This window comes from Caloenas nicobarica, chromosome Z (genome assembly GCF_036013445.1).
Source record: "Caloenas nicobarica isolate bCalNic1 chromosome Z, bCalNic1.hap1, whole genome shotgun sequence".
NCBI classification, from domain to species: domain Eukaryota; kingdom Metazoa; phylum Chordata; class Aves; order Columbiformes; family Columbidae; genus Caloenas; species Caloenas nicobarica.
Genome location: NC_088284.1, coordinates 98276200 through 98302272, shown reverse-complemented (window position 1 = coordinate 98302272; position 26073 = coordinate 98276200). Strand labels below are relative to the sequence as shown.

At 40.8% G+C, this 26073-nt stretch overlaps 1 protein-coding gene across 3 annotated transcripts in view; it reads right to left on the bottom strand.

Annotated features, from left to right (window-relative positions):
• Positions 1-26073, bottom strand: part of PTPRF (protein tyrosine phosphatase receptor type F) — a 382739-nt gene that overhangs the window by 171809 nt on the left and 184857 nt on the right. For all 3 annotated transcript variants that reach the window (XM_065657671.1, XM_065657672.1, XM_065657673.1), the window contains exons 4-5: positions 25184-25329; positions 22327-22468 (exon numbers count right to left, since the gene is read on the bottom strand). In XM_065657671.1, coding sequence (XP_065513743.1) covers positions 22327-22468; positions 25184-25329 — 288 coding nt within the window. The remainder of the gene's footprint in view (positions 1-22326; positions 22469-25183; positions 25330-26073) is intronic.

Genomic DNA, 26073 nt, shown 5'->3' with positions numbered 1-26073 from the left:
TTACCCATGTAGAACTGAGCTTGCTTATTTGTTTAAGTGTACAGGCTTAGCTTGCAAATACCAAAATACAGGTGTCAGTATACAACAACCATAAGCTGCTGAGAAGGGAGTTTTCTGCTAATCCTTTTGAGCACATGTGTTGCAGTAGATCAAAGAACGCAAGCTCCTACGGACTGGATGAGCACACATCCTGGGGACGCGGCAGGGAAACGCTCATCGCTTCCCTTAACAGGGGCAACACCATTAGGATGAGCGCTGTAACAGGCAGCTCGGACTCTGTCCCCACCGATCAGCAAATCCACGCTAATCATCTTGTTGCAGGCACTATCCTAGTGCCCCAGAAAACAGCCAGCAAGACTCTGCTTTTTCTCAAGGGAGCAGAAGCTATCACGAGTGATGCTCCTGTGGGATGCAGTGCAAAGGAGGGAGAGAAATTCAGTCAGGCAACAGACAACCCCTCCTTCGTTCTTGGTGCTGGGAAGGGAACAACGATGTCTCTTTGTGTAAGTCCCAAAGGTGCACACATGAGACAGCTCTGCAGGGACATGGAAAGAATTCTGAACACAATTTCACTTTGTTGCTACAGGTGCACAAACGTTGCTCTGGTAGGAGTCCAGCGCCGCTGCAGCCTACAACCCAAGCCCATGGCATGCAGGTTGCTTCAGCCAACGGCTGTGTTGTCAGCACAAATAATTACCAAAGCCAGACCACCAAGCAAACAAGCCTTTCAAATGAACCACTCACTTCTCATATTTCCCAGAAAAACATTCCAACAGCGAGATCTCCAAGCCATACCAAAGGCATCTTCAGGACCGGGGCTCCTTCTGAAACCCAACCGCAAAGACAGAGAGCTCAGGATGACAAATCTCTGTCCCATACAAAATAAGGAACAAGAAGCAACAAAGGCGAGTCCTAACACCAGCCTCATCTGTCCTTTCCTTTCGCAATCACTGAAACACGCTGCAGCACCTCAAAGATCTGAGGTTTCTTTTGAATATTACAGGTGGGGAAGGTGTTTAATAGAGCAACCTTCCTCTATATTAACACGCTAGTTTCATTGAGTTGTCAAAAAACTCTCCCTGGAGTCTCCTGAAGGTTCACAGGATAGCAGTGGAAGAGTGGAAGTCTTCCAATGACATGGCCAGTTGTCTTAAATCTTGCCTTTAAAACTCTGTAACGGGCAAATTGGGAGTGGGGGGGGCGAGGAGGGGATGATGGGACACAACACCACTGTATTCTGACTTCTGGCTTTCTGCAAAGGACAGAGTCTGCAACTAAAGCAATGAACCCTCCTTTCATTTCAGACTAAAAACGAGGCCCAGATGAATGTGTTAGCTGTGAAGAAACTCAGGAAGGACAATGTTTGTGCATTCCAGTTTAGCTTTTTCAGGTTCATGTGTAGTTCAATGACTGCTGTGCTGAAATATTCAGTTTTCCAGGGACTTCTCCATCTACTGCAAACATATTGTATTTTTTTTTTTCTCTTGCACAGCCAATATGACCTCTGCTATTTAAAGCCCTCTAAATCTTTCTTAAGCCAACGGTCTCTCTCGGTAGATTGCCAATCTTTAACATTTCCCAACAATGTGTAGACCCAACTTTTTTTTTTTTTTAAATTACCTCTTGAGAGTTACTGCAGTGAGAGTTCCAAGGATTGTAAGCAAATGAGACAGAGTGTGTGGCAGTCAAAATGACAGATGAATGACATTTGGGAAGGCCTGACAGCCAGGTGGGGATACATGTAAACATCTGTGCTCCCGCTCACTGAACTCAGCGCAAGGGGCTTGGCAGCGCTGGACAGACAGGCTGCCCTGCTGCACTAACCAGCTGTGGGAACACAGCACTTGCTTGACAGGGCAGCAAAACTTCTGCGAGATGATATAAATCTCCAGAAAGGTATGACACTCTTCCTTGGAGAAAAGGTAAGAGTTAGTGCAAGCGTTGTTTTGCTCTGAGCAAGCGCTTCTGCGCAGATGTGCTACTCCAGAGCAACAGCCCGTGCTGTTAGACCCCTTACCAACAGTTTGCACAGGGTTTTACAGAGTTAAACATGAAGCATTCCTCCTTCTCCTCAAGGTGCTTGCAGCCCAAAGCCAGCACACAGATCATGCAGTGAAATTAAAAACAGAAATTGGAGGAAAGAGGAGTGTGAGATAATGTACCATTTTATACGGCAGGTTAAGCATCAGCATTCTATCATTACAGCACAAGAGAGGAAAGGAAGGAACAGGGCACTTGGGAATAAGGATCAGCCGATGAATGCAGGAAGCCCATTTCCAAGGCAGTGAAGGATCAAGAAGGAAACAGTACACAGGAAAAGCATGGCTGAAATAACAACCTGGGGGAAAAGAAAAAGCCAGAGGACTTACAGAAAAGTTGCAGTGGCAGTAAAATGCCCGGTATTATACAGAAGAGACAGAGATTGTTGGGAGAGGGTGTTTTGCAGAAAGATGTCATGCATGGGCAGTCAACGTGGCTGATGGTTCCTCTAGTCTTGGGACAGCAGATCCTGAAGGACCTCACTTCCCACAAGAAATGGCAGTAAGATTTGCAAGCTGCTATTAGGAGTCTGTCAAATTAATGAGTCTTAAGGGTATGGAGTTCTTCTTATGAATACAATAAACTGCTGCTATACTGATATAAGCTCTTTCCAGTTCAAATATTGATAGAGGAGTTGTGATCTACACTGGCATTACAATTTATGTCCAGTCTGGAGACATCCCTTGTTTTATAGACATAAGGCTAACAGGTTGGTTAGAGGTCAAAAATGAAGAAACAATTTTCATCATTCTTGATTATCTTTGAGAGATCCTGAAGCAGATGGAAGCTGCTCAGCCATTCAGCCGGTGTTACATATTTCACTCTGACAAGGCTCTGGCATCATGAGCAGAAGGAAACCTGAGCAAGAGTATTTCCTCCCATTTAAACCTTCTTTATTATTAAATCTTTTAGTCATCAGCAGAGCGTTTCTTCAGTGAGTTATGGGGTTTTTCTAGGCAAAATACAAAGTTTAAGGTACCTCCTTTTTACATACTCAGATCAGAGTCCTGTGACATGTTCTGGTTTTAATTAATAAGGCTGACGGATGCTGTGGATCACTGACTGTAAGATAAAACTAATGCCTCTTCAGCCAAGCACTGCTAGTACATAGCCCCATATATCCCCAGGTATTTGCTAGTGGAATGAAAGCTGGTTACAGCTATCTGGCTCAAAATTAACTGACAGCATCAGCATAGATGCAATTCATGACAAGCTTCATCTTTCAAGTCAATAATAACTTTACTAAAACGCGAGGTTTGCAAGGTAGCCTACCCTGAGCCACCACCTCATGTCACAACAGATATTAAAATAATAAATGGTAGCTTTGTGTGTAGGGCACAGTCGAGGCTTTGCTAAATTTAACCATCCAATTAGCCTACCAATATTCATGATTTGAGAGTTTTCAGAGTTCAGTACTTTCGAGGAGGAAAGCTCAGTTACACCAATTAACATTTTCTCTCTAAGCTGCACAATCAGCTACTTTCCAGGTCTTTCTGTAGTTTGAGAGGCAATGAGACCAACCGGGAGTCTAGCACTGTCTTTTTAAGATTCCCAGATGAAGAAGAGATTCTTCCAGGTAATGCCAACCCCCTGGCTTGCCCTGGGCTCATATAAAAATAGACATACTCTGCTGCTTTACCAGCGGTGAGAAACTATTGCTGGCAAAAAATAAAACAAAACAATTTTCAAAGACAAGTTAATTTTGTATAAAATTAACTATGATGCCTTAGCCCAAACCTTTTCATTAGCTGCAGCACATGAAATAGTCACCACTTCTTTTTAACCTTAGGCTAATACAAAACACACATATCTCCTGCTGGCACGACTGCACACATTTCTTCTGCGAGCTCAGTGCAAGCGATGGTGTGCCCAGAAACGGGCAATGGAAATTCTTCAGGTCACTTCAACCCAGCGTAAATACACATCTACAGTATCTGAGCAGCAATCACAGTGAATCCTGTTACATCCAGCTGGCTTTTCCTCTCTATCACACACAAAGCTGTCTTTACAGAAAAAGCTAGTGTGTAGCATCTCTCCTTCAGTTTATGCAGATCGCACTGCACAGCAAGAGAGTGCTCTGAATATTAAGCTACTGCATCTAACTTTTAAAAAAATAAATATATAAGCTGAAGACGAAAAATAGGGGAGACTAGGCAGATGCTACATGGCTATTTTATTCCAAACCTCTGGTGTATCCTCACATGTCTTTGCAAGTAGGACAAGGCACCTGCCCTGAAGCAGTGGGGTCTGAGCAGTCACTTCCCAGCCAACACAGATGCTACAAATTCACAGCTTTTGCCTTTCAATTACCTGCCTCCAAGAACAAAAATACAAAGGATATCAGACCCTTGAGGCAGCACAGGGAATACAACCTTCCCAAACCCTGCTCTAAAATTCTGGGAATTTGTAATTGGTTTTAAGACACTCATCCTCGGATTTCACAACGATGGATTCTTTCCTGGACCTCTTCAGTTTAATCTCCTTAAGCCTGGAAGTTAAATCTTCATCTAGAGTGAAAATATTTTACCACTGTAATCTAGTTATGAATATTTACACAATTCGCCCCAAATTCTCTCATTACAGCTGCCATTCTCAACTATTCTCAGGTAGTGGTACATGCAGTTTCCGTGGAAACCTGCAGCTCACAACCAGTGGATGCGCAGCCAATTGCAGGCAATGGGCACTCGAGCAGAACCGGTCGGCTGCGTAATTATGCTGATATTTGACCATCTCAAATGTACGGGTAGCAAAAGACTAGTTTACATTGCAGTGTCTAAATTTCAAACATCTTAACTATTCCAGGAAGCAACCAAGACCTTGTATCTCCCAAAGCATAAGAAACTTGATGAGGAGGCTGTAACTTTTATGATATATTGCATTTTCAACATTTCACTACCATTTTCCGTATTTACCAATGAAAGTAAATGTCAGATTACACCACCATAAAGCTGGTCATAAGTGATTCACTCCATTACACTTCAGGACCTTCCCTACTTTTAACTAGTGAATCTGTGCCAGTAATTTGCCTGAGAATGTGCTTTTTTTTTCTCCTTTCCTTCCAGGAGAAGCTACTTTATTAAAAAAGTGAATATTCACATCATAAAACTCCCTGTTCCTATAAGCTTCTTTCAGCATTTAACACTCAATGTTGTGGAGCGTCAGAAGCGGGTATCTTAAAAAGATCTGAGAAGCTCCTTGGAAATGCTCTTTGGGTTATACTAATGCACAACAGAATAGGAGTAGATCCTAGTCAGGCAGAACTGTGAAGACATGCAATATTAAATTGCTGAAGCCTGGCCATACAGTAAGGGCTGCCCAGCTATTACCCCATGCTCTTAAGACAATAGACTGCACTATTTTTCTATTTGAAAGACTCACACTTCTCCCTGACATACGATGTTCTTCTGAGGTGCTGCCTCTCTCCAGGCACCAGCAATGCTTCATCACCCACATACCCTTTTTTCACACAAGCTCCTTCACTTTTTTTCCCATGCAGTGCTCCAGGCTAAGGCAGAGCCTCTTCCCATAGCACATTCAACAAGACACAGGCCTCCAAATCCTTCTCCTCAGGAGTCAACCAACAATTATGCTGCAAGCAGTGACAGTCCTGGTGATGATTTTGTCTCTGCATTACCTCGTGCCATAGATACACGTTTCCCTGTATCCACCTACTGTCCTGCCTCCTACCTGGACTTTCAGACTCCTGAGGCAGAGCTGGCTGGAGCACCGTGTGCCTGCATGGCTGCTGCTTCGTGGGGTCTCCTATGAGGCTCCGCAATCAGAGCCTTCATTACTCTAACGATGCGAGGTTGCTGTGCCCTCCCTGCAAGCTGAACCTTCCTCCCCTGCTGCCAACCAGGAAACCAAGTCAAGTTTCACCTCAAGCAAGACCTCGCAAAACTACTTTTTTTTTTTTAAATCTAGGACTTCTCCACTTAGCATAGTCTCAGAGCTGGAGTAGCAGATTATGTTTCTGCTGTAAAAAAAATATTGAGTTAATCCCACATGAAGAAGAGCCTCCTTGGGTAGAATTACAGAAGTAGCACCACTCAATCACATCTAGATGCTTGAGCAAGGAGCACTGCTCTGACTGGTAGAAATACTCAGCACTAAGAAATTAAGTTCTAACTAAAGGCAACAGATTAAATATGTTTGTTGCACCTGCTCTGTTCAGAACTTAGAGTTTGCCAAATGTAATTTCCAAACTATTCGGTTTGGAAAATCCTCAGAGCTCACAGAGGGAACCCTCTACACATTACTTAATAAAGACAGACTGCTAAGGCTCTTGCGAAATACCTTTATGAAAATCAACAGCTCTGCTGGGAGAGCCGCAAGTGGAATGCCCACCTTGCACTGCTGCACAGAGCAGCTGACATCATAACATACAAATGTCTTGAAAAATGGCACTACACTCCCCTTCCCTGAAAAGCATCAGCAGATCATAGGCAGACTTTTATAAAAATATTTTGGTATATGAATAACCAAAAGGCCTCTATTAATCCTATTGTTGAAATAGAAGGTTATAATCTAAGAGAGCTGACCAGCGGACTGAAGATAAGCACCATCAACCTCAGGAGTTGTACTTCCATTTCAAACAAACTTCGGACCTCTGCATATTTACTCCCTTACATAGCACTCAGTGGAGAGGCAGCTACATTTCAATCAGAAATAACATTCACTTCCCCTTCCTGCCTGGGGTTGAAAAACAGCCTGAGAGACATGCTGGTGATGGGGAGAAACACAAAAAAACCATTCTATGGTTTAGCCATAACTCTACTGAAACTTGTATTTAACTGCAAAGCCTCATCTCTAAAGATCACGGTCTTTAATGAATATCTGTCAAGAGTGTCTTGAAGGCAGAATGGCCTACTACAAGAAATGCTAAAATAACTTAAAAAATGCTGAAAGGGTCATGCTAACAGTAGCACTACAGAGTCATTGTTAACTGTGTAACTATAGAGGCTGGGTAATTCCTGCTGGTCAATCTTGTGCCTGCACCACTCTACCTGCTCTTCCATAGAAGCTGTAAATTAGCAATTAATGTCACAAGGAGAACAAGTTCAAACTTTGTTATTTGGCAGTGAGGTCCAGTTTCCATGAAATTCAGCACTTCATGTCTCAAACTGAAAAGTGCATAGAGTAATGAATCACTAGGTTATATTCAGATTCATTTTTCAGCCACAGAAAAACAACACTTGCCAGGCTTAGAATAGCAGCACTGATCTAAAGGACAACAGTGCTGCAATTTTTTTAAAACAGGCGTACCGTAAAAGAACAGGTTAAGTGATAAGAGAAGGCATTTCAATTCTATGCTTCAATGAACATTAGTGACACAGTTGTTAGGAAGGTAGAGAAGATGAGCTGTCAAGTTTTGTGACTTAAGTTATGTTTCAGACAGTTTTGTTAAGCACACCGATGTGGCGTTTTTTGTGTGTGTGTTTTGTTTGTTTTTCATGGACACCATTTATGTATTTGCCATTGGTCAGATGAAGGGATCGTATGGCAGCACAGGACTAGGTGGGATGCCCCTGAGGTCTCTTGCCTTTTGGTATATAAAAGACCAACAAAAGACCAGAAGGACCAGCTCTGTCTGGCTCGGCTCCACTCACCTCTCACTTTACTCCTGCACTGCTTATGACTTGCATAACTGACGAATAACATCTGACTTGTGTCACAACTAAATGTTCCAAGAAAAAATGGGAAGCTGGCTTCAGTCAAGTCTCGATGGGTTACTGTCACTTACTGTCCTTCATTTGCATCAAGTAGCTCAAAATCTTGAACTGGGGAGTCTGAATATTAGGGCAGGTCCACTGATCCAGGTTTGAATTTTAGCAAAGTGCCACTGTAGGGAGTGGAAAACTGCCTTGGTGCTCTGCAGCTCTGCGATTTCCCTTTGCTGGGCAAAGCCCTTAGCCAGGTCTGGAGATGAGGGATGTGCAAGCTTCTGCTGCCAGAATCAATGTAAGGAAGACATGGGTGCTGCCTTCCACAGTTGCACAAAAAGGCCTTACAGCTTTTTCCCCTCATCACAGCTACTGAGGCAAGCTGCAACTTGCAGCTGCAGGCCAGCTTCACAAACATGAAAGATCTTAGAAGGATTGTAATAACAAAGATAGCCTACTGCTACAAACTGCACAGAATTAAAGAGGCAACATCCAATAGATCATATCTGAATACAAAAGAGTACGAAGGAATTGGAACACAAGGAATTTGAAAAAAGAAACCTACCTTTTGAGTCACTGAGGCCAGTACCCTCCTAGTTCACATCACGAAATTGCCCCTGAAGTCTCGTCTTTTGTCTCGACTCACCCTGTGCACTGACTCACCTGGACAAACAGATTCTAGAGTTTTCCAGATGTGTTCTCGGTTGCCACAGGAACAAGCAAAAACATATGCTCAGCCCACAAGATGAGAGACAGTCCTAGAAGATGGCAACTCAAAGGGCTCACAATATTCATGCAATACTGTGACACAGAATGTAAAGAAACTCCAGGGTGCTGCCCACCCCTATTTCTACTAGACAAGGATGCAGGATATTGCAGTTGCAAACGTTAGATCACAAGTAAATAGACCAGCAGTTTGTAGAATCAAAGACACAAACAAGGATGGGTACAATCAAGAGCTATTAAATCCATAGTCTCTTCTAGTAATAATAACCCACCATGCCTTCTAATACAAAGACTACAGGGCATCAAATGATATTAGCAATTAACGGGTATCTTTTCACAGACCACACAGTTAAGCTGGGAAGCATCATGCTATGGGATATTGTACACACAAGAAGTTAAAGTTGAAAGACTAAACAGATTACTCTGTCATTAGTTTGACTAAATCCACTACATCTAGCTCAAAAATGCCAGAGGTACACTTCAGTAGAGGCTAGAGAAGCATGTGTTTGGAGGAATTGTCACTATAAACATGCTTTGTCCTTACGCCCTTCCCTGGCATCCAGCACTGGACCCTGGAAAAGAGAGCGGGATAGACTGACCTTCGGTTTGAGTCATTGCAGCTCTTTCTTAAGGCAGTAAAATACAGTGTGAATTGCAATGCATGCATTTCCAGAAGACCATGGAAATAGCGCAGAGAATTTCAAGATGAGCTACAAAACCAAGCCAGAAGGTAGAAAACAGGCCATATAACAGGGGCTTACCTCAAACTGTTCAGCATGTTGAAGAGAATTTACGGAAGTTTAGGAGGAAAAAAAGAATCTCAGAGAAATAAGGCAAAAAAGAAGGCTTACAGTCTCAGAGAGAACCAAAATGGCTTGGATTAAAGTTGATATTATACAGTTTCAATCCTAGAATTAAATACTAATTATTGGAATAAACTGACCAGTTAGTGCTGGACTCAAAATTGCTTTGCCTTTTTTTTTTGGTGATGTAGTATGTAATTTCTTAAAGACAGCCTTTAATCTAGCTTTCAGAGGTATCTGTATGGCTGAAACAAAGACGACGCAAGTAGAGAGATGCCAGACATGGACCCTCTTGCCACAGAGCCTACGATCAAATTGGAAATGGATGGATACAGAGTCAAGTGCACTGGCTGGTATGTGGTTGAACTGATGCAGTCTGCTCTCCCTGGATACTCCTTGAAAGGCCTGAAGCGAGCAGAGTCTTATGGGTTTGTCTGCACTAGAAAGTGGTATTAGAGACAGAACGTAATCACAGGGAAGTGCATTAACTACACAACACCAGCATAATCTTACCATGATTTAATAGCAGGCATAGCTTGCCTCATCAATTCAAAGCCATACTCCATCAGACATACAGCTCCTCAGATTTATGCTTGGATCAAATACAAGTCTCTAATAAGGACCAGTCTGAATAGTGGTTTGAATTCGGGGAAGACACTGGAGGTAGGTTTAATAATTAAGTTGTTTTACAGTTTTGCTGCACATTGTTGAATTAGTAGTGCCAATCAGGTTGTAAGTCAATACACTCTCAGTTTTTGAGGTCTTCCGGGACCTGCTAGAATGAGAAGCTTTAGATAAAACGAGTTGTTAGCATCAAGTTAGGAACCAAGTCAAATTTCAAAAATTAAAATTCAGAATCTTCAGCAAGTCAGGAAACGAGGAAATCCTGCTTTTGAGTCTGACATGTTCCTCATGACTCAGGGCAGGAAATAAGCCCATCTGCTGCAAGCAAACTCTAGGAGAACATGTGTGACATTAACAAAGGTGGCAGCCTGCAGAAGAGACAGGCATCACAACTCGCATTCTGCAAGGACAAGGTTGCTGGGAAAATCAAATCCAGCTATCTGAAATATGGACAAAAGTAACAAAAAACCCACAAGGAGAACCAGAAGACCTTCTTTCTGCCAACCACAACAAATGGCTCAGTAATACAAAATGTCAGTTGGCACTTGAAGCACACTAGATGGCCAGAGAGAAAGTACATTTTAAAATCATTAGCACATCGGGAACACACAGATGTGCAGTACAGCTACATCTGTGCATTGTAATTTCTACAGTAGTCACAATTTAGTGAATCATCAATTGTGACAAGATCAATGAACCGAATTGAAAAACAAACTAAAGCTAGTAAATTCATGCCTGGGGCAAGAGCTAAGGGTTTATTTTATTATTTTTTTAGCACTTTTGTAATTTTTAGTATCTAATTAGTAAAAACATGAATCTTTCAGAATCCTTTTCTTCCCTCCCCACCCTTTTGAAAGTCATACTGCAAAAGATAAAGTTTTTATTCATGTTTGCTAAATTCAAGTCTAGATACTACTCATCTGATCAGCAATTTCTTCCTCAGGACTCTGAGCACATGGCAGGCAGAAGTTATGACGTTAGGACGTGTGCTACATGCCGATCAGGTGGACTCTGATTAAGCCTACCACCTCTAGGCGAAACAACTGCTATTTTTTTCCATGAGGCCACATTATTCCTGCAGGCAAAGCATCAGCCAACGTTCTCTGCAATGTTACTTTTTGAAGGGACAAATTCACATCCAAATCAAGCAACCAAATCATTTATTTGTAAAGAACACACGCTGAGTTTCCCCCTGGCCTCAACCCATTCAACAACTTCAATGCTGGGCTTGCTGATGACATATCTATGTGCATAATATAGCCAGGTTTTATGTCAGTGATATTCTCAGAAAAAAGCTGTCCTAATTAACCTCCCGGCAGGAGGCAGAAGACAAGACCAATTGTTCTTATAGAGAATGGTCCGTGCAAGCAAGGGCACTTCCTGCTGACCTCTTCACTCTTGCAGGTGAACCATTTTGATCTCATTCATAGGTAGGGCTTTTGGCAGACTGGTACTTGCCAGGGGTTTGGCTGGGCTCCTCTCTCTTCCAGAGAGGCTCCAAGGGACAGCAGGTTCTCTGCTTTGCCTGGCTTGGTTGTCACACATTAGGCACGGAGCTCCAGCTGGAAGGCACTTGCTCGAATTGCTGCACTGCTGGCATGCTCTTCTCTTCCCTGCTGGGACTCCAAGAGAAGGGGATGCAGGCTCACTTCAAAAGGCTCGTTCTAGTCCTCCTCCTGACCTTCTTTCTCTGCCCTTCTTTATACTGGATATGCTATTATCTTGGACTACGCATTCCCCAATTAATTACCTTCCCCTGCAACAGCTTTTGTTAATACCACCCTGTGTGCAGTTCATACATTTTTCATCAATACATTCATGATTTCCGTTCTCTCTCCAAGGACTTTCTCCTCATTGGGACCAAATGTGGCACTTCTAAATCAAAGAGATATAAAGAAAAATAAATTCCAGTATTGCTTGTAAACAAAGCATCATTTTGGAGCTGTAGTCCCAAAAAATAAGATTTGGGTTTTCAAGGTCTCCAACAGGTTAATGTTTCTTGTGCCTTTCCAGTGGTCTCACAGTACATAAAAGGTCATAATGCCAGTTCTGTTGTGTGTAGCTCTTTGTACAGCTAGTTTTATTTAAGGAATTCTGCACCCTGTGCTGACAGGCATTCTTTTTGCAGGGAAATTCCCCCCAGTTCCAGCCTGGAACAGCAACACAACAGTGAATATTCGTACGCTACAGCTGGATGAAGTTATAGCTCTGATTGCTATTTAGACTTCTCCACTCAACTCATACACCAAGAACTTGGAAAGGTTTCATCCAGGCTGGATCCTTGTGATAAAAGGATTGAAGAACAGAGCACAGGATTAACACGACAGATGAACACATTGCAGCATTTTCCCATGGCATCGCCCAACCTGCCTCAGCAAGGCACCAGGTGATCTTGAAAAGACAGATATTATTATACCTCACAGCCATTGGTTTTCCTTAGGATAAAGGATTTGAAAGAGCTATTCTGGAGCTCTGGGCAGCAAGAATCTGAGCAGGTGAGAGTGCCAGAAAGAGTCACTACTTTATTATCCAACTGAAATATCCACAGGAATAAGCAGCTGTTAGAAAACTCTATGGGGAAGGTGCTGTTTTATTAGTACAAGATTAATACTTTCATAAAGATTCTCTGGCTTCTAAGACAGCAAGTAGGATGCATGTATTTTAGATCATCTCTATACCAAACATATTTTAGTCACTGACAGCTCAAATAACAAATTAGCAATCAATGGTCACAAAAATTACTTCCTTGCATCCAAAATTAGGGCAAATTATTATTTTTGCTCATTATCTGGGCACTGCATTTTAATAAGCATCACAAATGTAGAACCTTCCTGACACCAGACTGTATAAAAACAATACAAGATCAACAAGAGATCCGTAAGGACTTGGTAGTGTTAGGTTAATGGTTGGACTTGACGATCTTACAGGTCTTTTCCAACCAAAAAGATTCTATGATACTCTAGATGTGTGACTTGTGAATAAGTATGACACACAGAAAGCAGTTGTCAGAATGATCAACATTACAGGTCTGTAATGCAAAGCCAGCTTTGTTTTGTACAGTCAACATCTCAGACCAAGACCAAAAGGTGGCACATCAGTAGCAATTATGTGATTTTCCTTTTCCTGCAGGAGAGGAACTTAAAGTATTTGTGAAATGTTCTCTTCTGCAGGTATGGTAAGCAACACATGAAGTATACTATTACATTACCTACATGGACATCCTCCCTTCTGAACAGCTGTTGTAGCTACAGATGTATTAGCATGTGTTGATATGCCAGTTTCATGTTTTTCTGGCTTTCATTTTAAAATAGTGATTTCTTCAAGAATGATTTGACTGTGATTTTTTTTTTTTAAGTGAGAGGAAGAAGATAAGGCACAGAACATAAGCCCAAGATGACTGTATAGAAACTTTCTTGCATGAAGAGATTTATGCTTTTGTAGCTGTAAGCACTGCATTCCCTACGGTCATGGTTATCACATTCTGTTCTCTCCATGCTCCATTTTCCATTTAAGAACTTACTCTCCAAGTTCTATTAAGTGGATATATTCTCCCATTTCTGCAGAAGAAGTTATAGAAGATCACTCCGGTGCTATGTCTTCTTAAGTGCCTGCGTAAGTCATGGCATACCAGTAAATGACAACAGGTCACTAAGCTTTGAGCAAAGAGTCTCTCAGCTATGAGCAGATACAGAAGATAATTTTGCCAAAGTAGTTAAGGGCTCAGAAAGGCTTTTCAGGACATCTTGCTCTTGCCCTTCCCTTTTTCCTTGGAACCAAAGCAGATAATGCATATGACATTATCAAGCAGTGTTTCCTGTTAATTTCCAATAGTTCAAACAATGAGCTACTAATTCTTTCAGAAGGCTATTCCACAACCTAACAGACTTCAAAGACTCTACAAATACATACCAGCAACTAACTTTATTAGTCAGCAGGAGATATCAGCAGGACTGACATACAAGCTACAGAGAGCACATCTGTCAGTAACAGGTTGCTACAGACACTTTCAGAACACAGCATCTTGAAAGAGATCCAGCAATAAGCAAGGTCTTTTGAAACATGTGATGATAAAGTTCTATTATTTTAACTTCTGATGGTCACCAGATGATGTTAAATCTGACAATAAATGTTTTTCATTCTGACAATGTTTACGGTTATAGCTACTCAAATTATCTAGAGGAACTAAGTTATTGTTTGCCTGTTCCAGAGGAACTAAATAAATTTCCATTTAAGTGCCTTTTACAATAAGAAACTGATTAAGTTATAATTGTGGGTTTTCATGTCTTTTTTTTTTTTTTTTCTTCTTCTCTGAGAGACTTCTAGATTCATGTATACACAATTCATTAATAGAAATATTTTCTTCTGGCTGCCAGTCCTCCAAACTCAGTTTATTATCTGAGAGTTACCAGGTCCAGTCTCAGCCTAGTTATTACCAGATAAACGTTTTGAGAACCAAACGGGGTCTCACTGACACCTAATCAACTCCACTCTCTTGTTGACCTTTTTTTTAGTAGTAGTACAACAATGGTCTCTATCAAAAAGTTCTTCAAATATCAGTTTTGAAATTACTAGATGCATTAGCAACCTCTGCAAAAAAAGGCAAGTATTAAATTGACAGAGTTGTAGAGATGCTGAAAAATAAAGAGGACAGTCAAAAAAAAAAATCAAGCAAGAAGAGCCAAATCACCTTAAGTGACAGGGATAATAGGAACAAACATAAGAAATACTAAGAATTTTTGCTATAGGCCTGGCACATATTGCTTGGAAACAAAAGGAGACAAGACAAATGCGGGTGCATTAGGGAAACACAGAGAAGCTATTCTAGCCAGTGATCAACTGAATGGAAAAAGCAGCTATGATCCTAGCATACATCTGATGGCGTATCTCCAAAATCCATGGATTCATCAGTGCTTTTGAAAAGACACTTGCAAGGCTCCTTGTGTGGACATCTTTAGATAGATGTGTTGAAAAAAAAAAAGTACTTAAAAAAAAAAGTACTTCAAATCAAACAGGAACAGGTGCAGAATAGGACCACTAAGACCACAAGAATCAAAAAGAAGATCGGCAGATGGTCTATGAAACGATTTGGGGATTTTACTGCTAACTTGGCCACTTTCTGGTACAGTTTAGAACACTGGCTAGCACACATCTCAAACAAAACACCCCCATTTTTCCAACAAATGTATTTACTTGAAGATCTACTATCTGCTACCTTACACCTATGTTATTTGTGCCTTTTCTTCCTTCATAGTAGGTAGTCCAAAAGGCTTACGTGGCACACCTCTCTTCCTCAGCAGCCTTCCCTTTGTTGCTCTACTCTCTCACTCTTCTTAAACTACCACTCTTTTTAGCCTAGGCCTGAGCCGAGGTTTCCATCCTCGTTTACTGCCTACCAACACCACCAAAATCCCAGCCCTAAGCCTTCAGACACCGTTGTGGCCAGGGGGTCAGGGAATGCCAGCCTTTCTGAGAGACGTGAAAGGCAGCGCTGGTGGTTGCTGCCTCCCAGCTGGGGCCGATGATCTGTTCCAACAGAGAGTCAAAACAGATTAGTTTAAACCATAGACGATTTAATCTAACCTGTCTGATTCCAAGCTGGATCAGAGGTGCAGAGGCAGTCATCTGGCCATCCCCGGTCTCAGCTGGGGGATGGCAACCCACAGGGATGATCCCCAACCAGACAGGAACCTGCCTGCACGAGCACATCTCTGCCAGAGAGCTAAACTGATCTGTTTGTGCCTCATTTACCTATTGGAACAGGCTGAACATTTTTATATCAGAGCAGCAGCAGTAGAACAGCCTGACACACTTTCCATGACAAACTCCCAGGAAGCTGTAAGACAGCAGGGAGTGAGAACCAACATGTCTCTACACCCCGAGCTCAGGAAAAGAGAGGAAAATAATGCCCAAGGCTCAATTATCAATTTTCATAACAGACAGAAATTAGCAGTAGGTTGCAACAAGGCTCTGGATGAGCATTCACGTTTCCGAATATCTTCATGAGGGATTTAAGAAATGGAGCAAATAGAAAGGAAGCAACTATTATTGGCAGCAAAAATCCTTAGCTGAACATTATTTCCAGTTCCAAAGTCAGTGCTCATAAACTGCTGAATAAACTTGGAATAAATCTATTGCCCAAGACAAGGAACTCTGAGAAATCTTTTTACAGGATATAACTGCACACTTACAATTTCAAGTTATCTAGTACTTGGTAATATGAACCCTGCGTTAGAGCTTTTGTAGAATTCTGTAGAATATACTGCCTTATTGTTTGTTTGACACTTAAAGCTCTCCTTTTTTTATTTAATCTGGGAAGTCCTTCCTGAATCACAGATGCTGCTTTTGGGTGTTTCAATATCATTACTGTCATTAGTTTGCTGATAAGAACGTGACAACATCCATCCTGTTACAGATGTAATCTCATAGGACCTCATTTGAGAGGCAAGATGCAGAAACAGCCACTTGCTGTAAAAGAAAAATGTTTTCAAGATTAAGAGGTCAGTAGCTTTTCAGACACAAGGTTTTATGGGAGTGCACAGCTCCAAGGGGTTCAGCTTGGCATTAACTATATGATATTTCATTTAAAACTTTTCAAAGGTTTTATTTCTTGCTTCATAAACTTGTGGAATGAACCTGGATCTTAACCTTAGTGCATGACAGTCTTCTGATGGAACTTGCTATCATGGATACATTATATGGTTATGTGCCATTAGTTAATCATTTAAACAGAGATAAGAAATGGAAATTACGGCATTTGGGTCTGATACATTCTAAAGATCTGCTGACTCTCCTGTTTGCAGAAGAGACCAACAACACTTAAAACTTTTCTCCAGACGAGAAAATCACTTCTTTGTCTCTCTTTCACAGCCAATAAAATCTTTCCTGTTAAATATTGCAAAAAAATTAAATACAACAGCAAGACTAATGTTCTTATTGAATCCAATATTTGAAAGTAAATAAATAAAATGAAGAGAACCAGGAGTTTCACACCTGGATTGAGATGATAGATTCTCTATAAATACCAAAAATTAAATAGCTGAAACAGTTCTTCAGATACTGTGGCAGTGTAGGTATTGACAGCATTGGACATAATGGTGATACAAGTAAAACAGTCTCTCTAAATTTTATTGGTCTCATTGAAACAAATTGCCAATTCTGCTCAGTCTTCTGTGTGCTATGGGATGAAGAGACCATCTCTTTCCACTCGACCTTTTAGGATTCTTCTAGCTTCTAGTACCTGAGAAACAACTAGAGTTTGTAGCAAGATGACAGGGCTCCTAAATTGACTCATCAGACCCATACTGGGCGACCTTGTGTCAAGCAGCACAATACGCTCTTTCCTTGTGAACACTGTTTATACCTTAATAGCATAAGTCCATGTGAGCTGGGATTTACATTCTTCTAGGTGACAAGCAAAACTTCTCAGTGAGGCCACCATGAGTAATTGGCTTAATGTTTCCCTTTTTAACAAGCACGGGACATGCCACAATCTAACGCAAACACACTCAGGCTTCTTCATTTCTCTTTGCATCGCTGTATTTTGGGACATTTCCCTAAACAGGGAAGCATGTAGAGACTCACTGTCCCACAGCCCTTGGAAATGCAGTAGTTACAGACATATGTTAACTGCCTGCCTCACACAGAAAGAACTATTTGGATTGTTTGTGTAGAGAACAAAGAACTGGAGCAGGACCTCTGCCACCGCAGCAGTCTTTCTTCCCAGAGCAGTGCCAAATGAAATTAACAAACATGAAACATGTAGAGGAAAGACCTGTCCTCTCCTGATCAGAGACACGAAGAAAATACTACCAATCCCAGGAGCAGCAAGGTACAGGGAACCTAAATTCATTTACACAGTCAGGATGGATTCAACTGGATTCAATTTCCTTTCCATAATTGTTTTGATTTTATAACACATTGCTAGAAATTCTTGGCAAAAAGATGCAAAAGTAATTAAGACAAACATGAGCCAAAGTACAATGATCTGACTGATCCTTTTCTAACTAACCAAACATAAACAAGGATTAAACACAGCTAACTTTTGTTTATTATTCCAATGACAAAATCACTTTTGGAAGAGTGTTTGCAAAAAGGGCATATTGTTTCAGGCCTTCTGAGATCTAGCTCTCTGCAGAAATCATTTGTAACAATCCAATGTTCATCATTTACAGCATTTCAAACAGGCTAACCCCAGGAACTGGAATGCAGCTGGCAGATGGTGAAAGAAATTAAGCTCATGACATGGTTCAGTAAACAGCAAATTACAGTAAGGTGGAGGTGCTTCCCACCTCGGGACAACTGCCGCACTCGGGAACTTTCTAGGGCTCCACTGGAACACATCAAAACTTCCCTGACTTCTGACAGCATGAAGCCCATCACTAAAACCTAACTGACCAGGTTACCTGGAGACTGAAAGCCAGTGAACACGCAGCCCTTTCCCAGCCCTTCTGTCTGCCCTCTCTCCCGGGAGCTGCTCTCCTGTGGAGCCTGGCCGTGCTCTCCAGGCAGATAATGACACGCCACAGGATTAGGAGTCTGGGATAGGGGCATAGGGGATTTGTATAGATCTGTGCTGGAAATGGAAATGGTATTATTTTCATTTAACCTACTTAAAAACAAAGGGAAAATGAAACTCTGAATGTATTCAATGTCACTTGGATATGACTGTATGCTCTGGGTTACAGGGGAATGGAAAAAAGCCAAACCAAAACCAAAAAACAAACTAATGCTTGCAGAGCATTAAAGAAGCAGTTACAATTAAATATCTTCTCAAGTCTGGAAATCAAAACCTGTAACTGAACATCCAAGTTGGAAAGTCCTGGGAGAAGGGGCTGATCATATACTTTGTATTTAAGCCTCCTTCCTTTCCCAAATAATTGATATACTCCTCCCTGTCCCTTGAAGACTCTCTCTGCACTGCTGTTCCCTGTGCTCCTGTTGGGTGGAGACTGCTGGAAACCATAGATGAAGGTATGAGCCAGTGTACAGCCAACTAGAGACAAACACTGTTGTTGTCACCTTTGCTAATACAGCCATGATGCTGAACATGCAGGAGTCTGGTGGAATGACACCATGTAGACACGCCTCCTGCCACGTTCTTCCACGCTGGCATCCTTCCTACTCACATTTCGTATGATCTCCCTATTTAAAAAGCTCTGTAATTCTCAACGTTACCACTGAATAATATATTTATTAATTTGTTAGTGCCATTAACTGTCCCCAAGGCTTTTCTTGGGAGCGTGTGTCAGCTTATTGATTCTAGCCCTCCCCTCCCTGTGCTGCTCTCCTCCTCTGCCAGGCAGGCAGGAATGTACTTTTGTGCTGCTTCAGGTCATAATTGGAAAAAAGATAGAAATGTTCAATATGACTCATACATAATTCAGCTTATCAGCTACCCAGGAGAAATGAGAAGAGAAGGTATATGCACGTCTATTTCTCCTACTATCAACAGGAGAAATAATTTCCAGTTAGACTAAGTATATGTAGTTTGGTCACAACAGGATTTGCAGTTAGAAGGAAAAAATGAGAGACACGGGAGCGGAGAATGAAAGGCTGGTAGGGAACCGAACTGTTAAAAGAGATTCACTTATGTGAGAATTCCTGATTCCTCCAGGAGACTGGACTCATGCTTCTCTCTTAATATTCAGAATGGAATAAGTTGGCAATTAGGAAGGATTATCTGCCTCTGATCTGTAAAACATCGCAGAACTCTAAAAAAACTATAAAGCTCCAGATTAGTTAGCTACAAAGCCATCTAATAACAGCCTGCTAAACCCTGACTGTGACTTCGGGATTTAAGGTTAGGGCCTATGTTCTAAAGAGCAAATTGTGAAGAAGCATTAAACCTTATTGTTATAAAGGATTTTTAATGTAAAAATCAATATGTGCAGTGTATTTAGCAGCATGTAACCATAAGGACGTCTATGATAGAGTTTTGTCATGCACCAGGGACCACTGCATTAGTCAAATTCTTGAAAGGAAGTACAGAATGTCTGCATCATTCAAACTGCCACCTGAGAGCAATTACAGAAGTTATTTTAACCCCAGAAGCAGAGGGAAAAATCCAATCCTAGTTGACAGTCTTGAGAGTATCAAGGGTTCCACATCAAATGTGTCATTTTCAAAAACCTCTGCAAAATTCATGTTAGAAAAGCAATGGCATAACAGAGAGATGTGGCACTTACCACTATTTTTGGAGGCCATTGAGACTAAATACAACCACAACCAGGGCACTGAGCTGCAATATCCACTTTGTAAACACATAAACAAGCAAAGTAATATTAATAATAAAAAAATTCACACACTCCCAAAATGCAGAAACAGCATAATCTAAGGCAGAACAATAAAACAGTATGACTGAAAAAAATATAGACCTGTCCATAGAAAATCTTGGAAAAAAGAAACAGAAACCATTTTTTTTTAAATACAGATACATCATAACAGAACTTGTCTTCTTCATCAGCTAAGAAATACATGCTCTTCATTGTAATCAAGCTCACAACTCTACATGCATGAGCACATCCAAACTGTTATACAGCAAATGTTTCTTAATTTTATCCATTACAAGAGTGCCCGGCAAGGGGTCAATACTCTTCAGTTAGAGAGGAAAACACAGCCTCCGCAACCTGTAGATAATTTTTGACCTTATGGGATCATGTTAAACTAGCATTATTCCTGATTAAAGGAAGCTTCCAAACAGAAAAGCAGGCTCTGTGCCTGACTTCTGCTTCTGTGGCTCTTAAACTGTGTGCACGCGTTTCTTTTCCTGTCTCTGCTGTTTCCTAACATTCCCTATTTATGTGGTGGTCTGCAAGTTTTACCTCATCTGGAAATCAGCAGGAGCACCACGGAGCTGAGAAATACTGTTGTGCTCCTTTATGCAACGCATGCCTCTGTGGGCCTTTGAACATTTAACACAGAGCAAATAAATTATTAGCGCGTGTGTGTATGTGCATACATATCTAAGATACATAAAGGCAACTGCAACCAAAGGAAACAGGGATGTGCTTGGAACAGTTGAGTATTCAAGTATCTAGTATCAGAAAAATCCAGTTGCGAGTAATATTTAAATGCAGATTCGCACGTAAACTGCTGAAAAAGCTCCACTGAGCTTTATGCATTCACACACAGGGCTGCAAAGGCAAGAAGTAACAAAAAAGATATGTTGCGGGTTTTTTTTCCCCCCCCAACAATTTTCAAGTCTATAGCACCTGTTATCCTATTCTTAATAATACTACTACTGAAGAGCAAGCTGATCCTTTAAGATGCCCCACCCTCCAGAAACAAGATACACAATCACATCAAGTATTGAATGATTTCTATGATTCCCATCACCACAGTGTCTGAGCACATTACAGTTGTTTAATGTATTCTTTGTCACAGAGCAGAGAAGAAAATATGATTACCTCTATGCTCTAAATGGGGATGGGAGAACAAGGGACAATAGGTAACTTGTGTATGGCTGGAACACTCACCATTGGGATAACCAGTCTCTGCTGGTTCAAAATCTTACAACAATAAACACTTTCCAGTCTAGTTTCTTCATTATTCAAAAGTCTCTGCATCAATCCATATACATAAAGCAATTTGCCTAAGCCTTTTCCTGCTCATCTTAGGAAACTCAAGTTTAAAAAAAAAAAAAATCCATTCAGCCAACTGCCCCAGATTTGTAGCATCTCAGTACATTTACAAAATCATATCTATAAACAAATACTGCAACACATTGATGTGCTAACCCTCCACCAAAAAAACCCAAACCACTAAAACCAAATAAAAATTTCCTTGAAAACAAACAATAATACTGATAATCTAACATTAAAAAAAAAAAATCAACTGATCACGAGCCTTTTTATATCTTATACACTGTTCTTCCACAACACATTCTATTTAGAAGAAACAACATAGCAAGAAAATAAAACCTGCTCATATAGCAGACAAGGATCAAAATCTATTCTTTAACAAGAGAAACAGAATAGCAAAATATGACTACAGTGAAAAGTAAACCCAGCACAATACCACATCAAACTCAAAATCTGAAGAGTAACCTGAAAAACTATTCAAGAACTGTGCTGATTTAAACCAGAAAGCGCAGCAACACAGACCAAGTTTCTGACTGTCAGATACAATTCTTCAATACCTGAAGATGGATGGGTATTATATCAAAGCAAAGAGGTGAGAAAATTATACAAACGCCTCTTTAGCTAGCCCTCCAAGTTAGAAATGACACACCTAAATCAGACAATATAACTGAAACACTTCAAAGAAAGTTTGGAATCTGCAATCCTTTCATGATGGTCCCCAAAATGTTAGGTTCTATCACTAGGATAAATTATAGCAAATGATAACCAGCTTTAGAAACCAAGCTAGAATATCATCACCCTGTCATTGAAAAGCACCACACCAATACGTAGCTACCAAAGCCAGAGCCATGTCTTCTGCCACCTAAGGCATGAAAATAAGTTCCCACTTACCTTCTAGCACTGTTAATTTGGCACTTGTGTTTATCTCCCCAACACTATTGGTTGCTGTGCACTCATAGATTGCTTCATCTCGATGAACACGCAGGGGCTGTATCCGCAGAACTGATCCTGATCCATCATCAAACTCAATAACCTTAAACAATGAAAAGAAAGCACTTCTTTACTGGTATCTTCTGCAACAAAAACTGAAAGCCAAGGGGTTAAAAACCGAAAAAAACAAACCAAGCCCTGTAAGCTATAAAATGCCATGCAATTCATCAAGCGTTCCAAGTCCAGAAATGTAAGAAATTCAGAGTCAAGAACATATTTGTCCTCTGAGGAGGCCAGAACAAATGACGATCCAATGAAGTTCTTTATGAATCAATTAAGGCTGACAAATTATCAACCTGGTAATAAAGATGTGGATCTGATGATTTAAAACATCTGAGCCATATTTGCACTAATGGTTTTACTAATCACACTGATAGCAATTTAGTGCCAACTTTCACCTTGATGGAGGAGCAGAATGATATACTCCTGTGGGATTACCAGGAAAATAGTAACAAAACTCAAATACAACCTTGAGTGCTTACAGCGCATGCTAACTCCAGCAGAAAGTGAGAGTTTTTAATGTCCTTCAGCATTGGGTACTTTGCAACTCTGGCATAATCAACAATGATGTAATTACAATTCCTTCCCCAGCATAGTAAATTAAGTCCTTAATAAATCATTGCCTTTCCATCCATCCCGCTAAGCTGTAACATGCATTACTCTTAACTTCTACAGGGAAGAAAGAGGTATGTGTTAGTTTGCTGCTGGATCAGTATAAGCTATTCCTTAATGGCAAGGCTGTGAAGGCATAGCCTTAGGCCACTGTTAATGTGGAACTCATCCTTCTCCTGTTACTGAGCACAGCAACAGCTAGAAATATTAACTCTACTGCAGATGGTGACAGCATGAGGGAAAGGCACAAGCCCCCCTCCTGTCACTTGGGAACTACACAGGGAGATGAAGAGACCGAGCTGTGCTTCATTCCAGGCCATGCACGCCAGCCTAGGACCTGCACTACCCTCATGCAAAACTTTTACCCTGTCTTCTCGAGCCCTGTTTAGGAGCACTTCTCACCGCCTAATGACCAGATGTGTGAAAACAGGAAGGAGAAAAATAATGGGCAGCACAAGGCTCTGCATTGACAGGAGAAACAAAAAAAATCAACAGGTAACCAAGACCACCAAAAATGTGCTGTTCCTCATGCTGGAAGGAATAGCCCTTCTGTTCTAAGTAACAGAAACAGCTTGCAAAGATTTGGGGTCAAGTAGTAGCAGACAGGACAGAGAAATGTCAGCATCACCATAGCACATTTTAAGGATTTTTTTTTTAAATACTGAATTTTAAATTAAATATGAAACTGTAACAAAATGCTAAACTGTCTTGCAACATTTATACAGGATAGGGCCACTGCTAGATTTTAAAAACAACACTAAATCAGATGCAGATATTAATTCACTTCAGTGATAAGGACTAAAAATCTAAGAGATGAAACAGCAGAAAAGCTCTTCAGTCCTTATTATCCTTTAAATAAACACTCCATGCGAGAAGAAGGGAGTTACAACTACTAAGGACCTAACAGACAGTGACCAGAAATGTTGTTCATTTGCTAACAATGGATAGCCCTTTTGTGTAATAACTCAGGATGTGTAAATCAGTTTTCTTTATTAATTTTTCATTTAAAGTGAATTCTGATTTTCCTCCAAATAAAGACTGGCTACATAATGAGGTAAAATTAATAGTTATCTAGGAAAAAAATATTATTCACTATCTCCTAACACAAAAGAAGTCTCAACTATGAATCAAAACTGAGGTGAATAAAGGTATGAAATTGCTTGTATAAATGCATATAATTTGGCATAGCCCTCTGGTTAGCTGCAACAAGTACCAAATTCACTATAAAGGTTATATCTATTTACAAATCAGAATGTTTAAATGGTTACTATACAACAAAACTGAATCTTTATTAGGGAAAAATAACAATGTAAAACAAGATGAAAATTGATTACTTTAATCAAGGTTTTCTGCTCACATACAAAATCATGATTAAAACTGGTGACTTGAATCAATCCACTCTGGGCAGCAAAGTCATCCATCTTGTGCTCCAGTCAGAAAAGCAAAAACATCAAAGACAGAGGACTAGAGGAAAGGCAGCAGAATGGTAGACGGGTCACATTTCTAAGGGCGGTTTTAGAGAAAAGAGCCCCAAATCCAAAAAATGAAAGTGGAGAAGAAGGTGGAGGAAGTCAGTGAAAATGCATTTGCTATTTAAAATATGAAGCAAATTTGACCCTTTCTCAAAAGCATTTCTGATACCTGCTCTTCCCTCTTGCTTCCTCTCGGACTTCAGTTCACAGGGAAGTCCATTCACCCTTCAGGATGACTTTGCCGTTCCCTTTCAAGGGTATTTGTGGGAGGGATGGCAGTAGCCATCACTTAGAAAGCTTTCCAACAGTGTTTCGGTATCCCACTTTTGAATTTCACTGGGGATAGCAGGCCAAGAGGTGCCTTATCAATTCTTCACAATGAAAACAGAAAATGACTGCTAGATCCGACTCTTATCTGCCATCCAGTTCCGTGTAAGCCCCAGTCTCCCATCTGAAGAAGGATGCCCTACGTGTGTGCTTCCAGCATCACGCTCAAAGGACAACACCTGCTCCACAGACTGCATTGCCGCAGGGAAGGAAACTTACTTTACCCTAAAGCTCTAGACTCTGTACTGTAGTGATGCAGAGATAGCCGGGTTGTAATGACAATTACTGTGTAATTAAGATCTGCAAGCATTAGATCAATTACCCTTTTTTTTTTTTTCGGTAATTACCTCAAACCGCTGAGAACTGACTTTCTTCCCCTTCTTCATCCATGTGATACGAGGTTTGGGCTCTCCTGTCGCCTGACACACAAAAGACGCCACTCCTCCAGAAATTCCAATCTGATCTTCAGGAGCTTTCATAAATGTTGGCTTGCCTGGAAAAATAACCAAATCACCCCCATGAGAACACAACACCAGATAAGCAAGGAATGTGTCATGTTAATCTAAATTGTAAGATAATTGGTGCTCCTACTACAAATCCAGGTTGAATGGCCTTGGCCACACAAATTCAGCGCAGACTGCAACATGACAAGCAGAGTTTCTGCTTGAGTACCTTTTTTCCCTGAAATGAATAAAGTCCATCTGGTTTGCCTCTAAATGAGGGCAACTGAGGGCTTCCCCCAGCCCCCTGGGCATTCATTCAGGTATATGACAATTTGGAACCATTTTTACGGTTTATTTTTTTAATAAATGGATTTTTGCAGGTTTATAACATGGTCATAGCACTGGAAATTACAGAACAGCTGACACAACAAACCTACAAAACGTACCATACGTTGATATTAGTTTTCCTGAAAGCTGTTAAGACATTCATCAGAATTAACAGACACAGTTTTAAGTACACAAATAAGAACCTTTAATTTCATTTTAGATGTGGATTGACATAAAAATCCTACACTCTGTAAGCATCTGGAAATCTGCACAGGCTGTCCTGTGCTTGGTAAGAAACTAATCACTAAAAGTGAAAGTCAGCAAAGAAACCAAAGTGACATTCAGGCCTGAAAGACTCAGCAAAAATGGAAAAAAAAAATGTGTAACATTTTAATAATCAATAAAAGAACTTTCATAAAAATACAGTTGTGTCTTCTGAATTTACATGGCAGACTTGGATGGATAAA